The following is a 22,955-nucleotide window of genomic DNA, read 5'->3' as shown; positions in this document are numbered from 1 at the left end:
GAGAGTTCTACATGAGAATATTGTAAAATGTATAAGCATAGAATAAAATATTCTGAAAAGGATTCTAATCCATAAATGGTCAAGTTAGTTGAGCAGACACTGCTCAAAAGAAGAACATGTGGACAATGAAATATTTGAAAAGTGTTTACATCCTTGTTCACCAGGAGGAGAAATTAAAACTGCACTAAGTTTCTGTTTTTCCCAAGAAAACAAATGCCTTTAAGGATGTTTTGAGGGAAGAACTCAGATACGCTGATGCTAAGAATGTAAACTTGTTCAGTCTTTATGGAAAACAGTAGGAAGGGCTCTCAAGTAAACCTCTAAACACAGAACTAACATATCAATGTATATACCAGGGTACATAAGTGAAGAAACCTAAAACTACATATTGGAAAGACAAAATAACCATTTTTATTGCAGAACTATTTATAGTATCTTTAATATGTAGCCTCCTAAATTCCCATCAACATATGACTAGATAAATAAAATGTAGATAAATGCAATGTGGTTATACCCTTCAGTAAAGAATGAAGAAACTTTGTCATTTGCAGGAAAATGGATGGAACTAAAGAACATTTCAAGTAAAATATAACATTGATATTATCACACAGTTTCTTTGGTATGCATACACACACACACACACACACACACATTGAAACAAGAAAGGGCTCTTTTTATGGGGAGAAAGGAGAGTAGCAAGAAGTTTGAAGATGGACTATCCCTATCATTCTGACAGCAGTAGGCAAATGGGAGCAAAGTACAATGACCATGGTGTATGAAAATGTCACACTATTTCATGTGATAACTTGTGAAATAATTTTTACAATTTGCAGATGGCCTCCTTCAAGTGAGATGCTAAAAGCCAAGCAGGATGGAGTGAAGAGACTCTGTGTAGAATGGTGATCTTGTAGGAATTTGAAAGCAGAGTATGCTATAGATGGTATCCCTCCCCAGAGAGGAATAACCCAGGTGAATACAATATAGACAACATTGACCCAGCAAGAAAGCTTAGCATTACGTCAGAAGTCAGGAGGAGTGAAGCAAGCATTTGTGCAAGTGAGAAAAGAGGCTGGCACGGGTTACAGGAACTCCAATTGGTTAATAGGCTTGCTTAAGATAATACTGTGGGGCTTGAATGGGATGAATAAGAATTCACATGGCAGGCTGACCCACTGTACCATACCAGAGTCCAAATGATACAAGAAGGTCAGACAGATAGTTGGTTGTCTAAAGGAATGATTAAGTATAGGGAGTAAAATAAGAACTAGTATGGTATAGCTATTATTTCCAAATTGAAATATTCCTTTCTTGGAGGGAGGGGGAAACACATAGAACTCAGGAAGTAAACAAAACTGGTTACAAGATTCATAAAACCCCTTCTCAAAGTTATAAAAGCTGGCATCTAGGAAGAGGAGATGTTTCACCTGGCCAAGTTGCCTGAATTTTTTTTTTATAGGAACACACAGCTTTGCTAAGTCACTTATCAAAGTGTGATTGGTTTCCCAGCAATTTGAGTCACCTTTGCTGTATGTAACTTTTCACCTATGGCTCTATAAGTAACCTCAATAAACTCCCAGGTTCACGAAAGTAGACTTGTGTAGGATAAATTCTCTGTATTGTTATTGGTTCCCACCTATCTAGGATAAATAAATGCTTGTTCATGTCTTCCAGGAAAAGTCACACAACAGCCAGCTACCTCATTCTTTGAGAGGATATGGTGATTAATCTTAACTGTCAATTTGATGAGAAGTGATGGGCCTTTGTGAATGCCTTTGGAGAATTATCTTGACTAGTATAATTGAGGTGTGAAGACCCACCAACGATGGGAAGCCTGATTCCTGGGTTCAGATGCTGATCAGTATAACAAGGAGAAAGTGTCCTGCAATTTTTATATTGCTGTGACAAGACACCATAACTGAAGCAATTTGTAAAAGAAAGGATTTATTTGGGAGAAGCACAGTTCCACAGGGCATGTCAGCAGGCAGGCAGACATGGCACTGAAACAGTAGCTGAGATCTTAGATGCTCATCTGCTAGTAAGAGGCAAAGTGAGCCAACTGGGAATAGTATAGACTTTTGAAACCTCAAAGGTCATGCCAGTGACACATCTCTTCTAACGAGACCATGCATTCTAATCTTTCCAAAGCAGTTCTATCAATGGAGGACTAAGTGTTTGAATATATGAGCCTATGGAAACTTATTGGAGCCATTCTCACTCAAATTACCACAGTATGCTTAGTGAAGCATTCATGTTCTGAATCTTGATTATGGTTGCAGTATCACCATCTCTCAATGCTCCTGCCAATGTGTCCATTGCTTGTATACAAAATGGGGAAATGGGGGAGTTTCCTGGGGTCCCCTCCTTCATCCGTTCCTTCAAAAAGATACTTTTTGATTTGGAAGTAATAGCTATAACACTAACTCTCATTTCATTCAATATATGTAACCATTTCTCTAGGTACCCAGTTCAATTTGTCCTCCTTATATCGTTTGAGCCTCAATATATCACACTGGCTCAGACAGCTATGTGGATGCTTCCTATCCACCTCATTCAAGTTCCATAATATTTTATCAAGCAACCTTATACACCCGCTAGGTCTCCTATTGTAGGAAGAAGGTTTGTAACCTTAAACTGCGAGCCAAAATGACCCCCCCACACACACACACACCACAGAGACACTGTACAGCCATGCTGCTTTCTAAGGTGCTTTTATAACAACAGTGTGAACAGGAATTAGAAATGGGGCTAAAGGTGAATGAGTGCTGTGGTTTGGATTATATTTGAAGACAATAGTGCCAATACACATGTTTCAAGACATAGGCGATAGAGAAATAAATATAAAAGTGTACGGTTCGAGGCACATGAGCTTCATATAGCTTACACACTGGGAAGGCTGTGAAACAGTGGTAGAACCCGATAAGACTGAACACACTGGGCGACCAGATAATGGTTTCTGAACACTATTTTGCACTAAAAGGCTGTAGATATTGCCTGATTTCAGAAAGAGGCTTGAGAAGGTACCAGATAATTTGAAACCTCTTTTGTACAATACAGTAAGGAAAGGCTTGCAGAAGTTAATATCATGTCATAGCTGGACACAGAGGCTAGCTGAACAAATCTTACTGGTCAAATATAGAATAATATAAAATTAAAATGAATAGTGATACTAACAGACTAAGACTCCATCATAAGTGAAATAGAAAACCACACAGTAGAAATAAAGACCAAATTGAAACTATGACTAGATTATTGATGCAAACTCAAAATACATCCCCACAAGTTACTAATGATAAAGGGCAAGATACTTGACAAATGCCACCTTAATCAGAGATCAGTGTCAACATCAGCAGTAATGAGGCAGATCTAAATCCTATACACGCTAATGGGATGCAATGAGAACATCAGGACTATGTTTTTGCTGTGATTGTGCATCGCCTCAATCTGACCATGAAAGCTTACCAGACACATCTACAATGAGGGACATCCTATAAGATAAATGCTCTTTAATTCTACAAGTGTCAAGGTCATGAAGGTCAAGGAAAGATGGAAACATGTTTGAGACTCAAAACATAGGACATACTATAAGTACATTATTTTAGACTGAAATCTTCTCTTAAAGCACATATTTAGTGCAATTGGAGAAATTGCCAGCTAGAGGAAAGTAACCATGTGAAATTTCTGGTTCGGTACTTGCATTGAGGAGATAAGGGAGAATGCTGGGTTTTTTTCCTATTAGAAAACAAATTTAAATATCGAATCATGAATCATCCCATCAGTAGCTTTCCTGTGAGCTTGGGATTGTTTCTAACTTTAAACTGAAAGCCAAGAGAGAAGCTCAGTCTCCTCAACAAATCCATGCCTAAACACACACACACACACACACACACACACATAGACATACACACACATACACATACATGTGCACACACACACAGACACACACACAGACATACACACACATACACATACATGTGCACACACACAGACACACACACAGACACACACACACAAAGACACACACAGACACACACAAACACACACACACAAAGACACACACAGACACACACAAACACACACACACAAAGACACACACAGACACACACAAACACACACACACAAACACACACACATACACAGACACACACACATACACAGACACACACACAGACACACACAAACACACACACATACACAGACACACACACACAGACACACACACAGACACACACACACAGACACACACAGACACACACACAGACACACACACACAGACACACACACAGACACACACACAGACACACACAGACACACACACAGACACACACACACAGACACACACACACAGACACACACTCACACACAGTTATGGGGGGAAGGGTGGCATGGGTTAAAGGCAGCTTGTGGGATATAACCAGCAGACACAAACGTGATCACAGGTGAGTTTCAAGCTTGCATAAACTTTGAGAAAAGTGCATTTTTGAGGCTATTTGTATACAAGGAATGGCAATGTATGCATAATGTTCTTGAGGAATAAATAATTACATTTGGGGGAGCAATAAGCAGGATGTAAAGTGAATAACTAAAAAAATAAGAAGTTTTTAAAAACATGCAACACATTACACAGAAAAATAACAACCTTTGCACTGGTATTCCCTGAAGTGGCAGGAATATTTTTATATTCTCTTACTTTTTTGGTTTTACTTTTTAAATGGATATATATATGTTCTCTGCTTTCGGTCATTTATATATTTTTATCCACTAGGAGCAATCAATGCCCCTGACAGCATATGAGGGAACGCTCTGAATCATATGCTTGCCTCTGGCACATGGTTATAAGCTCTGCTACATGTGTCTACCAGGTACCTGAGGGGTGTGTAGGCTTGAGTCAAGGCACTTAATACTATACACAAAACCCTCAGCTACATCATCTGTAAAATGGGAACTAGGTCCTTGCCTCAGGAAGTTACTGGAAGGATTAAGCGTGTTACTATATCTACAAAGTATTAAACCACTAGGAGAGAACAATACTGTGTCTTTTAATAAGTAAATTTACAAGAATTTCTATTTGTTCTTATAATGAGATAAAAGGACCAGAGACAACTTCCTAGTCTTAGTTACAACCTAGCATTTCTTGAATCTCTAAATTCCTAATTGACTTTTCCGTACACTGGGCACAGTTCTAAGTGCTTGATCACTCATGGACCTTTAGTTATCCTAACAGTATTGTGTGTAATAGAGGAAGGTACTGAGCCATAGTGAGGCTAATGAACCTGCAAACTCAACCACCTAGGAAGAGATAGGGCCAGGATCTGAACTAGACAGCCTCTGTTCTCATCATTGACCCGAGCTGCAGCTTTTGCCATCGCATAATCAAGCCCCCAAAACTATAATTTAGATGTTGATTGCTTCCAATCCGCCTCACCTTATAAGGTAGTGTTTCCAAGTTTCAAATGCAGTTTTCCAGAATGAATAATTGCAGATTAGGTTCACTTCCTTAGGCTAAAATTTTGAAGTCATAGTATAGGTGATTAAGAATAGCTCTGGCATCCAGACCGTTGTCTCAAGGCAAAGGTCTCTTCTTCTACCCAATTCTGCTGATTACTGCGATTACATTAAATCCTAGCTGGAGAGTTCTGAAGAGAGTACAGAAGAGCACAGGAGGATGGATTGATTAATGAGGCAAGAATGGAGAGGGGGGCAGAAAACTGTGTGTTTTCCACTCATATAAACCCTGACACTGGCTATCAGGTAAAGCTTGTAACCTTGGCACTTCTTCATGTGAGTCTTGGGGAATATAAACAGTGAGAGAAGGGACAGGAAAAAACTCTGAGGTCAAAAAGATAGGTTTTTAGTAACAGTGTGATAGTGTGGGAGCCTGACAAAAATGGTGGCTGGGGTAGGGCTTGTGTGATAACTACAGGTGTTAGAAGTATAGATCATTTCAAAGTCTAGTATCCCTATATCAGCAAAGGCTGCCACATTGTGCTGTCACATAGCACAAACATTTCTCATATTATCCACTCTGTAATGATTGATGTGGTCCATTTTCTGTTGCTGTAACTGAATACCACAGACTACTGCCTAGCCTATGAAGAATGGCAGCCTATTTAGCTTTCAGTTCTGGATGCTGGCACGTTTAAAATCTTGCCATAACCTTTCCACTGCATGACAACATAGCAGGCACATCTGGTAGCGTAACAGAGCCAGCACGTGCTAGCTTTGTCTCTTCTTCCTTTTAAAACCATGAACACCAAGCAGTGTTCTTGACCCCTGTGAACGCATCTATCTCCAATTCCTGCCAAAAAAAGATTCCACACCTAAATAATGTTAATATATGAATATCAGGAATAAGCACCTAATACATGAGCTTTCAGGGTTCTCTTTAAACCAAGGCAGGCAAGTCTAGGAAGATACGGGATTAAAATTTTTCTGTTCTTTTGGCATTCCAAGATGCTGGGCTGAAAATGGTGAAATGACTCATTACAGGTCACACAGAAGGAGCCACAGTATCAGTCATAAGTTATATATAAAAGCAGTGGCGGAGCAGAAGGAAATGAGCAGATTTACCAGCAAAGCAATCCCACAAACCAACGGCTTGCGTGCTACACCATTTAGCTAAAAGATGGGTGGATCCAAGCTCATCATAATGCTGAGGTTTTCAGAAAGGACACAAGGATGACAAATGGACTTTGCCTGTGGTTTCCTGAGGACTTGTTTCTCAACATAAGTTAGAAAGAAAGATTTGAAGATGAAAGGAAATACGAAGTCATGTTGCATTTGAGAGAATACTGTAAACCATTGGGCCCCTAAAATGCCAGGTTAGATTTCGAAGGCAACCCCAGTTGTTGAAACGGAATGGCTGGAACAGTGCCAAGCAGCTTTAGAAAAAGCCGAGTCACGTAGATCTAAATGACACTGCCAAGATGAAAATTGAAAGAGAAAATGGGTGTGGGCATAGCCTAGCCTGGCACCTGGGTCTGAACTGCTGCTGAATCACATTCCCACAGCATGCCAGAGTACTCTGAAGAGAGATCCCCAACGGGAACCCATAGGCCTGGGAAGCTAGAGAGTTGCCTGTGATCCAGGCATTAGTGTTTGCTGAGATTATTAGGCAATGTTGAGAACGTGGTAGAAAGATTCTCTGTTTCCCTTCATAGAATGGACAAGATTGCTTCTGGAGACTGAGGACACTACTCACGGGATGGAGGACCATATGGTAACAATGAGTAAGAAAAAAAGCCATTCCCTAATCTCTTTTATCCTTTGATGGAAATACAGGGGTTGAAACTGGATCCCACAGGAGGAGAATTCTTATCTACACTGGTGAGAAGGAAAACACAAAAGCAAAGCACATTTTCGCGCAGGTAGATTAGCTAAGCAGGAACCCTTCTCCCCCGCCTACACATCTGCCTTGGGTTTTTCTTCTCTTCAGATTGTTGGGAGCAAACAGATGGCTGCAGAAGCCGGGATTTTAAATTTATGAATGGAAATTTGAACAGATGTTAGCAATCAAGATGGCATGTACATTTTTTTTTCATACCACATTTAGAGCCCTGCCTCCTTCACATACATGGGAGATGTGGATCGTAAAAGGGTAGCTTTTGATGTTGGGGACAGCCTGGATCCAACATGGTGCTAATGTGGCACAATAGTGGAAATACTGAAAGAACAAAGAGGGCAAACACTAGTCATCTCCCCGTATAAACGCTAAATGCTTATCTGCAGAATTCTCAAATGTGTCTGTGAAGAACCCACAAACCATCTGAGCATATTTTAAGTAGGTGAACTTGAAGCCTGGAGTTTAGATGAATATCTGCAGACACCTATTTCCTTGAATTTTGTTTAGATTTGATATAATAAGGATTGAGGGTTTTTTTTTCCTTGCTTGGCTGAAGGTCCCAGACATACAAGGTCCTCTCAAATTTCACAGAAGAATAAGAGCCAAGAAAGAAAGAGCTAATGATTGTTATGAGGCTAGAGACAGGACTGGGAAATAGAGGTGGGTTTGCACTGGGAGGAGGAGGGAGAAAATGAAGCAAACATCATGTATCCTTCTTTTCCTTCACCATGGATACCATTTAAGATTCATAGTAGATCCCATCTATGTGATGTTTTAACTCACATAAATGTATTATAAAGCATAACCAGGAATAATAATTGAGAAACTAAGCTTTGACAATAACTAATAATGATACAGAACAAATAGAGTGATATACTGTAGCATGTATTTAAAACATAGATACATATTTCTGGAATTTTCCATTTAATATTTTCTAACAACACCTATGGGCAGCTGAGAATGGGTGGGAGTGGGGAAATTATCATACACATAAACTGAAGGGAAAAAAAGGCTGATGTTACATTAAAACACAAAGCCAGAGGTAAAAATATGTTGAACTTTAAAAAAATAAGAAGGGGTGAGGTCACCCAGAGATTTGGAGGGATGAGATTCATAATCATCCTGCAGAGGAGGGAAGGTTTGGGAACTAGTACTGTCGAGAAGAAGTACTAACTAGGATCTGTTAGAAAACCTTACTGAGGGAAACTTCAAAGAGTAGAGACCACACACAGTCTAAAAGTCAGGTTATTAGGCATTGTAATTTGCTACCAACAAGCCCATTGCCCACAGGGATCCACACTTAGAGACTGCGCCGGCTCTGTGGAATCTACCATGACAGGTCTCTTTGTGGACTATGATGTCATCACAAGTGTCCCTTTCCTATTATTATTATGACATTCACCCCCCCCCAATCAGTCTATTCTCCATAGCATAATCAAAGCAAATCGTGACATGATTCTAAAATGCAAAATACCAGGCAGCATCAGAACCCTCAAGGGTGGACTCCAAAATCTGTTCACAAATTGACTAACGATTCCAATGCTTGCTGAATTTGTGTGTGTGTGTGTGTGTGTGTGTGTGTGTGTGTGTTTGTGGGTACACATATATAGAAGTGTGAGTATGTATGTGTATATGTATGTGCATGAGTATGATGCGCAGAGGTTGATAATATGTGTCCTTATCAATTAATTTCTGCCTTACATTTTTAAGTTTTAGATTCCATTTACTTATTTATTTTTGTGTGTCTACACACACACACACACACACACACACACACACACACACACACACACCACAATGAACTTGTAAACGTTGAGAGCAACTTGAGAGAGTCATTTGTGGTCATTAGGTATAGTGGCAAGTATTTTTATCCAATAAGCCATTGACTCTTCAACTTAATTTTGACACAGGGTTTCTCACTGAAACTAAAGCTTGCCTATTGGGCAGTTTAAAGTCCATACATATACAGCCACCAAACTAGATAAGATGGATGAAGCAAAGAAGTGCAGGCTGACAGGAACCGGATGTAGATCTCTCCTGAGAGACACAGCCAGAATATGGCAAATACATAGGCGAATGCCAGCAGCAAACCACTGAACTGAGAACAGGACCCCCGTTGAAGGAACCAGAGAAAGGACTGAAAGAGCTTGAAGGGGCTTGAGACCCCATATGAACAACAATGCCAACCAAGCAGAGCTTCCAGGGACTAAGCCACTACCCAAAGACTATACATGGACTGACCCTGGGCTCCAACTGCATAGGTAGCAATGAATAGCCTAGTAAGGGCACCAGTGGAAGGGGGAGCCCTTGGTCCTGCCAAGACTGAACCCCCAGTGAACGTGATTGTTGGGGGGGAGGGCAGTAATGGGGGGAGGATGGGGAGGGGAACACCCATATAGAAGGGAAGAGGGAGGAGTTTGGGGGATGTTTGCCTGGAAACCGGGAAAGGGAATAACAATTGAAATGTAAATAAGAAATACTCAAGTTAATGAAGATGGAGGAAAAAAATAAATAAAAAAGTGAAAAAATAATCACCATAATCGTAATAAATACTGGCACATCATTTACATAATAAAAAGCCAGGCTGGCTCCAAGGAGTCTTCTGTCTCCACCTCCCCAGAGGTATTATAGATACACATTTCTGGTTTGGGCTTTTTACATGTGTTAGGGTTCCAAACATAGAATGTTATGCAAGCACATTACCAACTGAGCCATGTCCTCAGTCCCCTTCTGATGAAACAGAGAACCATTATTAAGCCTAAAGACTTCTTGACTCAAAACCTTTCAGTGGTGGTGCACGGCCACCATGATGGGTACAAGGACACATGTGTGTGTATATCTTCTGGCCTGTGGATGATCTGTTGACTATTCACCACTCTTCTGTCTTGTCCCACTAAAGATCTTGGATCTCACTGTTCCCTCTGCTTACCCTCTTCCTGAGATCCCAGATCCCCACTGCTCCTCTCCCCTATCATCTGCTATGCAATTCCTTGTCACCCTCAGCTCTGCTCTGTTCAAGTGTCACCTTCTTGCTAAATTACAGCTCAGACTTGTTTATTGTCTGTCTCTCCTTCCCAGAGCCTAGCACCATGCTTGCAGACAGCACCCAGGCAGCAGTTGGTAGAGGAATGACAAAAACATCTTGACTTGGTGGTCCACCAGATGCCAGCTTGTTTGTTCAGGATGTCTCCTCTATAGCCTCAGTGATGTCAGCAAGCACACATCACTCTTACTGCTATTTGTACTTTACAAAAGAAAAAAAAATTAGCTAAGTGAAAATAAAAGTAAAAGGTACTAAAAATATTACAGGCTAAAGCATGGTGTCATCAGAATATCGCTTTTCACGATCCCCAAATTCTAGTCTGATAGATAACAAAATATATTATTAAACATCTATGTACATTATTAAACAATCTTTACTTTTCTCAGAACTTGGTTCCAGAGAAAATGTAAGGGTAGTCCAGTATTCACCTAAGCAGGATGTAAGTAAGGAAGCTGAACCGTTGTTTTCAAGGACCTCAGGACAATGCTACAAGAGGGAGAACCAGGTATGTGCTGAAGAGTTCACATTTTCTACACAGATAATAGCTGTGTCTCCTGGTTGTATAGACAGTTCCTATTGTTTTGCCTGGTTACTTTCTTGAAGAACAGTTCATATCTCATCACCGTTGACTAAGCAGAAAGAGTCTCTCAAACTTACTTTTTCATTAGTTCGCCTCTTCACATACTGTGTGCTCTGACAAACAGCTATCCAAATGACAAAACAGTGCCTCACCTAAAAAGACAGACTGATACAGACAGGATCAAGCCTATCCTACTCTGCCACCCACCTCTCCAAGTCATCTCATGTATCCCATAGCTTTTAATACCATCTGGAAGCCATTCACTACTGTGGGATCAGTGGGAGCCTGGGAAGGAAAACAGCCCATGCTGGGGAATGCGAGGGAGAATTTAGCCACTTGCAAACATGTCAGAAGAGTAATAAGAGCCAACTGGGGAAAGTGATTATCTAGGCAGTAAGTCTGAAAGTTGCTACCTTCTCTGGGGTTAGAGAGAAGGTGGGAATTGGTTTCCGACAGTTAAAGAATCATACAAGCTGGGCTCATGTAAGAGAGTTTGCCCAGTTGGAATTCAAAACACAGGGAAGCTGTCTTAGTGCTAGAGATGCTCCCACAACAGAAGGGAGGCAAGCCCTCTAGTTTTCCCCCTTCTAAAATTATTTTTAGATATTGATTTTTATTTCAGGTCTCTCCTTTTCTTTTTTTTTCCTTTTCTTTTTTTCGGAGCTGGGGACCGAACCCAGGGCCTTGCGCTTGCTAGGCAAGTGCTCTACCACTGAGCTAAATCCCCAACCCCCAGTCTCTCCTTTTCATTTCGAATCCATTTCTTTGATTTACCCACTGTCTATCCATAAATGTCTAATAATGCTCCCTAACTTCATTTGACCTAGAAGAATTTCCACCAGCCGTAGGTACACTCCTTCTTCACCCATGGCTCAGCTTTTAGATTCTTAGCTTTCCTTATTCCCTGTTCTTCCAAACTTTTAGCAACACCTGGCAGTTTTGACTCTCCAAACAATAACATACCTGTCCATTTAGACCCCTTCATCTCCTAAGTCAGTGTTTCTCTTGAGAAGATAATAATGAAGATAATAATGAGCTCCTAACTACATCCATGGTGTCCACTTACATGCATGCAGGGAGAATTTCTGTTAGGGCTTGAGGTCAAGGTAATCAGCGGGGGCTTTATTCTAAGCCAGCAGAGGCCATTGGAATTTAATGAGGCCAGTCTAGCTTCCCTGAGGAGACTAATATGTAAGAGAGCAAACAGTGGAAGGAGAGACCAGCTAGGAAGTAATTCCACTCCTCAGCCTCCTCCTCTCACCTCTTTCTCATTGATTCTTCCCTCTTAGAAACTCATTTGTCATCCCCGTTCCTCTAACAGGCCAAGATCACCACCCTTCTATGGCTTTCCCATAGCCTGGAAGGCCTGCTCTTTCTGGTTTCAGCACACCTGAATCTGTATGCCCAATGCCTTTGCCTCTGGATCCTTTCTGGCCATATATTATGAGCTGTGTACATTTCTCTCCTTGCAAAGTAGGAGTGTAGGTCTCTGTTCTCTGGACCTTGAGGATAGTATATGACTTAGTTTTGCCAATAAAATTGGGGCAGAAAGACACATAGCTCTGCTTTGGCCCTTTTCCCTTCTATTCAATAATTGCCCATGGTTGGGATATTAGCTACTCCAAAAGTCAGAGCCCTGGAGTAAAGACAGCAATTGTCTAAAGCAATTTACCAGTTAGCTGGAGCTAGCCACCTGTTGTGGGGCAGAACCCCAGAACCCCAGCCCATGAGAGCTGAAGGTAGGAATACTGACGGGAAGGAGGGAGGGTAAGGGAATCCTCACTGCAAGGGAATTTGAGGCCAACTTTGGCTGCATAAGACACTACAAACAACAAAAAGCCAAAGAAAGTGTTTGGTGTTTGAAGTGACTGAGACTTCGAGGTCCTCACCACCGCATACCTAAAGCCTCCCTATTCTTAGTCCTTCAGACTTCATTATTTCTGGGGAGACATTACACCAAGGGAATTGTTCCACTTGTTAACTTCATATACATTTACCGACTCAATCTGTCTGTATCAATCATCACTGTGTCCCCAACTTCCTGAAGTATCCCATATATTTAGTCAGTGTTTGTTGATTGAACTTTCAATTGCTTGCAAAAATAATTTTTACTTCAATTATTTTATGAACAAAACTGGATCCAATGAATCCTGAGTTCAGTATGCTCAAAGCACCAAAGCCTAAATCTTCATTTTGCTAGTATTGAGCTGGACTGGCAGCTTGGGTTACAGCCTTTCAGCCTGATAACAGGAAATCAAATTGCTTCCAAAGCCACCAGGATTCTGTGGTCAGAAAAGGACCTGATTTAGAGCATAGGGAACAAGAAATGAGACCTTAAAATCCTTAGTGGCATTACCTCAGTCAGAACGGGGTGGGACAAATTTCATTTGAATGTCATGTTCACTATTAATTCTACCTGTTTGAAAGCTTGCTGTATGGCCTAACCTAATTCCTCAGCTGACCAAGTCTCAAATTTCACAATTAGTCTAAGATAGTAACACCAAACAGGACTTTAGCTAATCCCTTTAATATGGGGCAACCACTTTTCATTTGTTTTGAGCAACGTTTATCGGAAATTGCTAAGGACCTCACAGTTGCTTGGTAGAGACTTAAAAGGAAGAATCTCACACTGAATGTTGTCCTTGTTTGCTTGTTGACTTTCATTTTGGTGGATGGTGAGGATATAACCCAGGGTCTTTTGCATGCATACATGACAATAAAGGCAAGTGATCTATTAAAACCTGCCAGAACTACCCCCCAATGCCAGCACTTCAACTCCACCCTAGACTTTGTTTGGAGACTGTGTCATTGCTATATCGCCCAACCTGGCCTCAAATCCCTGGGCTGATGTGATTCCCCTTAGACTCCAATGTAGCTGATCTTGTAGGCGTATGTCATCCAAGTATTTTTAAAAATACTCTGCTTCTACTCTCTTATTTAACTGTAATACGGTTAAAAAGATCCCGCTTGCCAAATTAGTTTGCTTTGTGTTACTGTGATAAAAACATTGCTCAACACCAACCCAGAGAGGAAAGGGGTTATTTGGCTTATATTTCCCTTTCATAGTTTTTTAGGGAAATCAAGGCAGAGACTCAAGCAGGAACCTGGAGACAGAAACTGGAGCAGTCCATGGAGGAGTAGTCTTTACTGGCTTGCTCTTCTTTTCATTGTTTGCTCATTCCCATTCAATGGTGGCCCCATCCACAGTGGGCTGAGCCCTCCTACATATATGATTAATCAAGAAAATACCCACTCGGACTTACCTATAAGCTGACCACATGGAAACATTTTCTCAATGAACGTGCCCTCTTCTCAAATGACCCTAGTTTAGATCAAGTTGGCAAAAAAAATTAACCAGCACCACAAACTAACCCAGTGATATTTTTAGGTTTTTGTTCCTCACTTAAAAGTTTTTCTTAAATTTTGAATATGTCTAAGATTTTGAACAAATAAGCACCTAAGAACTATGAAGTTATTTTTAGAGCATTTCAGTCTCTTTAGGCTATCTGTATAAGACACCTACTCACTGCTTAGTTACAATTCTATCTATGCTCTACACCAACGGTAACTGACTAGAGTACAGCCTCCACAAGGGCACTGCATCACAGTGGTAAATGGTGTTCTTAGAGAGAAGTTTACTGGGCACGTGACAGGAAGTTATCCACTAGTAACATCGAAGGCAGTTTCTGTATTGTTCCAAGTTCAGGTACATTTTACCTGTAAAGAAATATCTTATTTATTCTCTAGGGTGTTCTTTCCCATTTGCCCACCATGAGCTAAAAGCAAGGCAGTTCGAATGCTGCCGTCTCTCACACAAAAAGCAATACTCACACAGGGAGTTTGGTCACATGTGGTTTCAAACGCAGGAAATACCACACTGCCTTTAATATTTATATTTTACCAAAATTTACTGAACTCAGTAATGACTACTAACAGTTTTTATGATATTATTTACTGCACCTTAAAAGTTAAAAAAACAGCACTAAGCAGAGAGCGTACAGAAAACTGGATGTGAGTCTATACAGTGAGTTACTTTCGGCACGACAGACTTTATTTTGGCACTTAAACAAATTTGCTTTACAGCAGTGACAAAATATTTGCCAGTATTTTTTCCCTGGCATAGATATTCCAAGCAAGTCATTCTACAATTAGGGTTTCACTGTTTTGCACAGTTAGAGGTATAACCACTACATTCTCAGCCTCCGTGATTGAGGGCATTGTGCAGCTTTGGAAGGGCCCATCATTTCCTCTTAATTCTAAATAAGGTGAATTACGGCTATAATTGGACAGAAATTAAGGCCATTAAGGATTCAGACACAACACTGTTCCAAGTGTTACTTTAGTTTTGTTTGAATGAGTTCTGTGACAAGCCCAGGGAAGGTGCTCAAAGTAGTCAAACTTTTATCGAAAGTTGACTGTATGTTGGAAAAGTTGCGGTTCTTGCTGTCTTCTTTCTACTTCCATGGCTCACAGTTTAAAACTAAAAATTAATGGGAAAATAGAAAATAGAACAGAAAAGGGAAATGCTCTGTTCAGTGAGTACCCAACCGGGGTACCCCATCCCTCCATCTCCTCCTCTGGCATTACTTTTTCTAGAAACATCCATCCTAAGCAGCCAGGTTGTCGTTTTAACATGCAGAGCCTCCACACCCTTCCCTCCAGGCCCATGGAGTGGCTGTGGTTGTCACTCACAGGGTTCTTCTGCAAGGGAGCTTTGACAGTTAAGCAATTCTATAGGGCTGATCCCCAGTTATCTACTTCTAGAAAGGTCCCTTTGCTTCTTTGGAATTTATACTTTTTAAGAGTAAATTGCAAAAGAAGGCATCTGTCTCAATATTGTCAATAGCTACACTACACAGTTTGCAAACCTTGAAATCCCCTGGCAGTCATTCTATCCCTGCACCCAGACACATGCAGGATAACGCATACATTTCCTCTGGCCAATCCAGAGGTAAATCTTGTAATAAACAGCCTAACTGAGGGGCTCTTTGGTCTTACAGACACCATGGATACTCGGAAATCAAACCCACATAGTCACTGAGAACAGACAGTCAGTCATAGCAAAGGGAAGCTGTACATTTGATAAGAAATGTACAAAATTTATAACAGTGACATTTTCAATATTAGGCCATGTGATTTATTCAGTAGTTTGCTTGTTCCCAAATTACAATTTATGTCTATTCATAAGACTACAAAAGTTACCATTAGAATTGTCTGTGCTTATAAAATACCAACTTTTTAAAAACTGTTATATATACTCATTAACACCAGTCTGCAACAAGTTACATAGAATCATAGGCACTTCAAAGGCTTAAAAAGATGTTTACAACTTAAATGCATTTTTAAGAACAAAAACTGATCTTTTTTTTCCTTTAAACTCTTCCTTGTACCTTCAAATTGTAAACTAGCAAGTACAGTGGCCAAAGGAGTCTGTAGCAACTTCTCAAATACTGTTAGCATCTTTGGGTTTGCTGAGGCTTGTCAGTGATGTCAAATCCTCCAAGAGAAGATCTGCTTAGATAACTAGGACTAACAGTTTCGTAGTAATAATCCAATTTTATAATTTGCCTTTGCAAATCTGCCTGAAGCTACAGGGAATGGAAATTAAAGCAAGTGTAAAATGGGTAGTCTGACATTTAAAAAAATTACATAAAGAGGAGGTTAAAGTTTACATAATTGAAAAAAATCACATATACACTAAATTACCATTATTGTAATCATTCAAAGACAAATTGCACCATGACAGCTACAAAAGGCATAAGGTTTTGTTTTTAAGGGAGGAGACAAGAAGGGAGGGCAGAGAAGAGGAACAAGAGATAAATTAACAAAGATCAACTCGGTAAGGTCAACTGGAGATCTGCTGATGAGGGGAACAGCAGTCATCTTTGAACCAGAGGACAAACACAATCATTTTGTATTTGCACATAGATGTTCAAATCAATTCCATGAATGTCAAGGGTTTTTGTAACAAAATATTTTGCCACTGCTATTCACAGAACACTGCAGATGTTAAATTTTTACTTTTAAGTCATTCTAAAGAAATATATGAAAAATTTTAAATACAATGGGATCTTCATCATTAAAGGGCCAGCATGGCTCTGTAATGAACAAAACAGATAACAAAGATATTCATTATTCTATGCTAAAGCTTTATTTTGAAAAGTTCAGTGATCTCTTAAATAGAGACACTAAGTGGGAGTTTTATGCATAAAACTCCTTAGTGGGTGCCTTCTGGTAAGCTGCGCTGGACGGTTTGCGTTCTCCAAGGTCGTAGCTTCCTTCGTCTTTCTTCCGCATGCGGTACACCAACAACAGGATGAGGAAAATGGCAAAGAGAAAGCCAATCACACCGCCAGCAATGACAGCTGAGACGAGAGAAGAGAAAGAGGAGGGTCAGGGTTTGCAGGAATTAGTTTGGCCGTTTCCATTCTATTGACATTTTTGTAAACAATTTGAGAACTCGAGGTTTAAAAAAGAATAATCTGGAGTCATTCTTCAGAAAGGTACATTGTATCAAGGCAAAAGCCTCCAGAAGAAAAATCGAGCTCTAACTTCACCTAACTACACTTTCAGATACTTGTGTTTGGCATTTGCATTCCATAGGGTAACAGTGTAATCTTCTAATCACATTGAAAGCACAAAACATCATGGACTTTTTAAAAAAAACGAAGAGCAAATACAAAAAGCATGCAAATGTCTACCTATTCTTGAATTCGAGGAGACCCTTGTATAAATTAGGTGTTGTTAAATCTTGTACATCTTCCTCTCTAAAACTATAATCAGTACAGGTGTCGGTGGTTATCTCTTTTCAGAAATATCTGAAACCAAGAACGTTTCCCTGTATGGATTTTTTTTTTGATTTTTAAAAACATTTACATACATGGAATGCATTATCAGGAATCAAATCCAAGCCTAAATGTGAAATATGTTTATGTTTTTATAGATATTTTATCCACACGATTCAAGGGAAAACTTATACAGGTTAATGAATAATTCTATTCATGGAACGAGGTTTGTGTAGTGTGCTCCTGTTTTCAATGCAACCCATCCTGAGCACAGGAAATGGATCATCCCATTTGTGGCACCGTGGCAGGGCTTAAAAAGTTTTGGATGTTTGGAATATTCCAGATGCTCTGGTCAGTAAGGTTCAACCTGTACTTTTATCAGGTAAATTTCAATTAGAGGCAAAATTCTTTTCATGTCGGCAGCAGCAGCAGCAGCAACATCTGTGCCTTTTCCTTCTCTGAAGTTGGTTTTGAACTCCGGAGATCACCTGCACCATGACTGTCTGACTGGCATCTCCCACCCTGCCCCCACCCTCGACAGTTCCTGGCCTATTCAAGCTTACTACTTCAAGCTCCTGCCACTTTGATGTCCTTGCCATGAAGGACTGTAGCCTGAAATTGACTCCCACTTTACCCTCTTATCAATGGCTGACTGAGGGATAGACTAAAGGAGTTAGCAGAAAATAGACCAAGTAGTTCTAACCTCTCACATATCATTCTGACATAAAAAGCCTGGAGATGGCTTCAGGAGGCCAGTAACCTGCAGCAAGCTTTCATTTGGCAACTGAATGCCACCTATCCCAGGAGGCCTCCTTAAGTTCCTTCCCACTTGACACCACTAGCAACTCACCTGCTAGAACTTCCGTCCGCTTGAACAGATTGTCTGAATGTTTCTCGGTGTACACGTCTGTGCTTTTTACAGCAGGGTCCTGCTTTTCTTCTGCCTCAGAGATTTCAAACTCCTTCTTGTCAGTTTCTTCGGGTGACTGGTGTGGAAAAGAAAGAAAACAAAAATATCCCTCTTTCAACATCGTTCCCAGAAACGATACTAAGTATATTCCTAATTTTCTTTCTATTAAAAATAACTTTAGCAAATATCATTAATAATAATGTGTATGATGTTTATATACCAGTTGGTGAGGCCCCAGTTTGGACCTATGGAGCTTGTGGTTCTGGTATCATGGAAGCAAAGATAGGTAGTTAATGAATTCATAATGTAAGAATGATAAGAATGATATGCATAGTTAGTTGTTAGTTGACAATTCTCAGAATCTTTACTTTCTGGGCTGGGAAGATTGCCCCAGCAATAAAGTACTTGCTTGTTTGCAATCATGAGAACCTGAGTTTGTACCCTTGAAGTCACATAAAGCACTGTGTTCAGGGCAAGGTGGAACCTCAGACTCTGGCCAGCTTGGTAAGTGACTTCTGCCAACCTCCACTGCTACACACACACACACACACACACACACACACACACACACAAACACACACTTTGAGTATTCTGTCCACTTGGTCTGCTGATTTTTATTGTAATTTAAAGTCCCTCAGATAACAGTGTAGTCTGAGAAGCCCTGATCTATAAAAGTTAGATTCTAATAAGCTTTTGTTTTCTAACAGGTGAATCTCTTTCTCATAGGCTAACACTACTGATGGGAAAACATTGTCAACCCTTTTAAGCCCTGTCTTAGGATTTCTATTGCCACAGCCAAACACTATGACCAGAAAGCAAGTTGGGGAGAAAAGGGTTTAGAGGGCTCACACTTTCATATCACTGTTTATTATTAAAGGAGGTAAAGACAGGAACTCAAACATGGCAGGATCCTAGTGGCAGGAGCTGATAGAGACGCCATGGAGTGATGCTGCTTAATGGCTTGCTTCCCCTGGCTTGCTCAGCTTACTTTCTTATATATCCCAGGACCACCAGCCTAGGAATGGTAACGCCCACAATGGGCTGGGTCCTCCCCTATTAATCACTCATTGAGAAAATGCCTTATATAGCTGGATCTCATGGAGGCAATCCCTTAACTGAGTCTCCTTCCTTCCTTTCGATGACTCTTGTGTCACACTGACACAAAACCAGCCAGTACAAGCTATAAACGATGAGTCTTCTCCATAGCCACACTTACTCCAGTTTTTCCTATGAATTTACAGCCATCTTAACCAGAGTAATGTGTGCCATTCAGTTGCTTTGTGAAGGCTAGAATACATCCTAGTAAAGAAGGCAAAAGAACTAAGAAAATAGTTCATCTTCTTGGACTGCCTCAAAGTCATCCTTATGTCTATCTAGAAAAGGCTACAAACTAGACAAGGTGGATTCACTTGAATTCTAGTGATCAATGGGAATCAATGGGTATTCCTTTCAGTGACTAGAACACATGAGGCTTCCACCACACAGTAGTAACATGTGATAGAGTCAATTTTTTCCCAAGCTGCAAGAAACCCTGTACTTATAAACATTAAGCTGCCATAATTTCCATAGATTATATTTTTTTTCACTGCATAGATATAAAATCAAGTTTCACTGTTTTCTGAGTGTAAGAGAAGCCATGTCAGTCCTCCTAAGTCTTGCTGTGTCCAGGTAAAGCAGAGGAGAGAAGCCTGTTGGTAGTATTTTGTAGGCTCTCTCCATTTGCTTCTTACATGATTCCCATCAGTAACTGGTTGTCTGTCAGGGAGGGCAGCAGATCAGAGAATGGCTTATCTGAGTCCTCATTAAGGAAGCACATGCTTTCTTGCTCATTAGCATTGCTTTGGTTGCTATGATTTTAGGAGTTAGTAAAGGGGAGAGAAAAATTAGTAAGATGACATGAAACCCATGTGCATTCTGGGTTGCTGCAGAGTGGTCAAGAGATGAGTGAACACTGTTGGAAATGAGAACGATACTGAAGCGCTGACCCCAAGTTTATGTAATACTCATCATCTTCACTCTATTGCTAAGATACGCCACAAGGCTTTACCTGTTGGTATTTTAAGTCCCTAAAGTCACTTAAGAGTTGACTTGCTCTGTTCACTTGAACTCAACTTCTGAATAAGGACACAAAATAATTCATCCAAGTGATGCTCTAGAAGACTCTCCACAGAAATGGCACTTAGGAGAGTGCATAGTCAGTACATAAGCCTCAAAGTGCTCTAGACAAAGAGGGCATTTATAAAGTGAAATGCTCATTTAAACAGAAGCAGCACAGGCTCTATGCATCTATGATGTAGAAACTACAGCCCAATATGGTGTCAGTCTGAAACAGCTCTCACATATATGTCTGTGTAATTATGAAAAAGGAGCACACATAATTGAGTGAAGCCAACTGAAAATTTATTGAGTCCATGTCTGGATTCTAGGGGCTCTGAAAATAATTAGGCTCCACAGAAAGAAGGAAGGGCCCTTTCTTTTTTATTACTATAATAGATTTTATTGATGAAATAAAAATATCAACAACAGCGAATAGATCGGATCATTTTTATGGGTAAGAAGACCAAGACAGTCCACATATAAACTCATTGGTAAAGTTATGCTTACAGCTGACTCCATATCTTGGATTGTAGAATTTTAGTACACAATATTCTTAGGGTAAAACCTGAAGAATTCAGTTGAAGATAAAACATTAACAGAAACCTTATACAATACTCATATTTGGGGAGGTGCATTTAACAGAAAAATACCCAAACTTTTCTTCCAAAACAAGTAAGTCAAAATACTTGATGTAGATTATTGACTAGTCAAACGACTCAAACCTTTTTGAAACTCAAGTTTCATATACAAAGACATTTTCAGAATGCCTTTACAAGTAACAGAGCAGGCCTTTATAATTTGCAATTGCTTTTCATTTTTACTTCCCCATCATGTACAGCTGTCTAAGTATTGATGAGAAATTCCAGAAAGAAGGAATTCGTAACATTTAAATTATCTTTCTGAGTAGCATGGCAAAGATTCTAGTGTTCTGTTATCAGTTATCCTCTTCATTCAGTGTATTTATACTGTATATAACTTGCCTGTTATTTATCTAAGTAGACATTTAGTTGTTAACAAACATCATGACTTCATAGTGGTTTTATACAAGATTTGGCATTCAGTTTCAGACATCTACTGGGGATCCATGACAGGTAGGAGGGAACTACTGTAGTAATATGTCTTTAACATTTTATTGTTTTGGTGCATCTTCTTTGCAATTCTTCAAGAGCTGCTGCTTTTTCTCTTAGAATTTGCTTAAGTCTTCTTCTGTTTTTCATCTCTGATGCTTTCTTCTTGTTCTGATGGTGTCACTGAAAAAAATATCTTCAGTATAGTTTTATTAAAATAACTACTTTGTTCAAAAGATGTGCTTGAACTTAATGTGCCCTTTTCCTGCTTCTCATGAGAGCAGTGTTCTGCCTCAGTTCTCCTGTCTTCACTGGTTGTACTCTGGCTTGTGACAATGTTATGCTGTGCTGTCCGATGCTGGTAAATGTTACTACGGAGTTGGGAACTGGCAACATTAGTTCAATCCATGATGTTCCTGACCATGTAATCAGCATTCTCATTTTTCCTCCTTTCCGTGTAATCCATCTTCTTCATGGTTTTTGCTTTGCTTTGCCTTTCTTAGAGAAACTCTGTTTTTCCTTCTTTCTTCACCACAAAGTTTGCATCTTTGAAAGAACTACTTTTCAACAAACCGTTAAAGGAATCAACACCTTTTCTAGAGCCCAGATGGTCAGGAATTTGAGTAAGACATACTCTCAAATCTTTAGTGAGACCAAGTCTCTTTTTAAATTCAGCGTCACTCTTCAGATACGCCTTAGTACGGCTTCCTTGAGAATATTTCTTGTTACTTCTTTCTTGAACATTGTTTCTTTTTTTAATATTGATACAATCTCATACTGGGTCTTATCAATTGCCATTCATTGATTATATTTTCCAGTCTGGCTTTTCTTATTCATCAGAACTAAGACTTCAAGACTAATTGTCACAGGTTGGGCTACTCAGATGTTGGGAAAACGGGAAGTTTTTTAGAAACATTTTAGGTTCAGAGGTTCAGTCCATTATCACCAAGGCAGGAACATGGCAGCATCCAGACAGGCATGGTACAGGAGGAGCTGAGAGTTCTACATCTTCATCTGAAGGCTGCCAGTGGAAGACTGACTTCCAGGCAGCTAGGGTGAGGGTCTTAAGCTGGAAAGGTTCTTTCTATTTTTCAGTCACATAGCTGTATAACACAGTGGATAGAATATCTACAC

The 22,955-nt window shown here is 40.0% G+C and overlaps 1 protein-coding gene and 1 pseudogene across 3 annotated transcripts in view; both read right to left on the bottom strand.

The window, feature by feature from the left end:
* Window positions 1-14,991: 14,991 nt before the first annotated feature.
* The window catches only part of Sdc2 (syndecan 2), a 113,814-nt gene continuing 105,850 nt past the window's right edge, over window positions 14,992-22,955 (bottom strand). For 2 of the 3 annotated variants that reach the window (XM_087555879.1, XM_087555878.1), the window contains exons 4-5: window positions 18,598-18,733; window positions 14,992-17,327 (exon numbers count right to left, since the gene is read on the bottom strand). In XM_087555879.1, the coding sequence (XP_087412005.1) occupies window positions 17,164-17,327; window positions 18,598-18,733 (300 nt within the window). In that variant the 3' untranslated portion in view covers window positions 14,992-17,163. The remainder of the gene's footprint in view (window positions 17,328-18,597; window positions 18,734-22,955) is intronic. The other variant, NM_013082.4, reaches the window with a different exon arrangement.
* Window positions 21,792-22,707, bottom strand: LOC148004746 (ligand-dependent nuclear receptor-interacting factor 1 pseudogene; annotated as a pseudogene).

Source organism: Rattus norvegicus, chromosome 7, assembly GCF_021556685.1.
Source record: "Rattus norvegicus strain SHRSP/BbbUtx chromosome 7, alternate assembly SHRSP_T2T, whole genome shotgun sequence".
Classification (NCBI taxonomy): Eukaryota; Metazoa; Chordata; class Mammalia; order Rodentia; family Muridae; genus Rattus; species Rattus norvegicus.
Note: the sequence above shows the minus strand (reverse complement) of the source record. Positions and strands in the feature narration are given on the sequence as shown.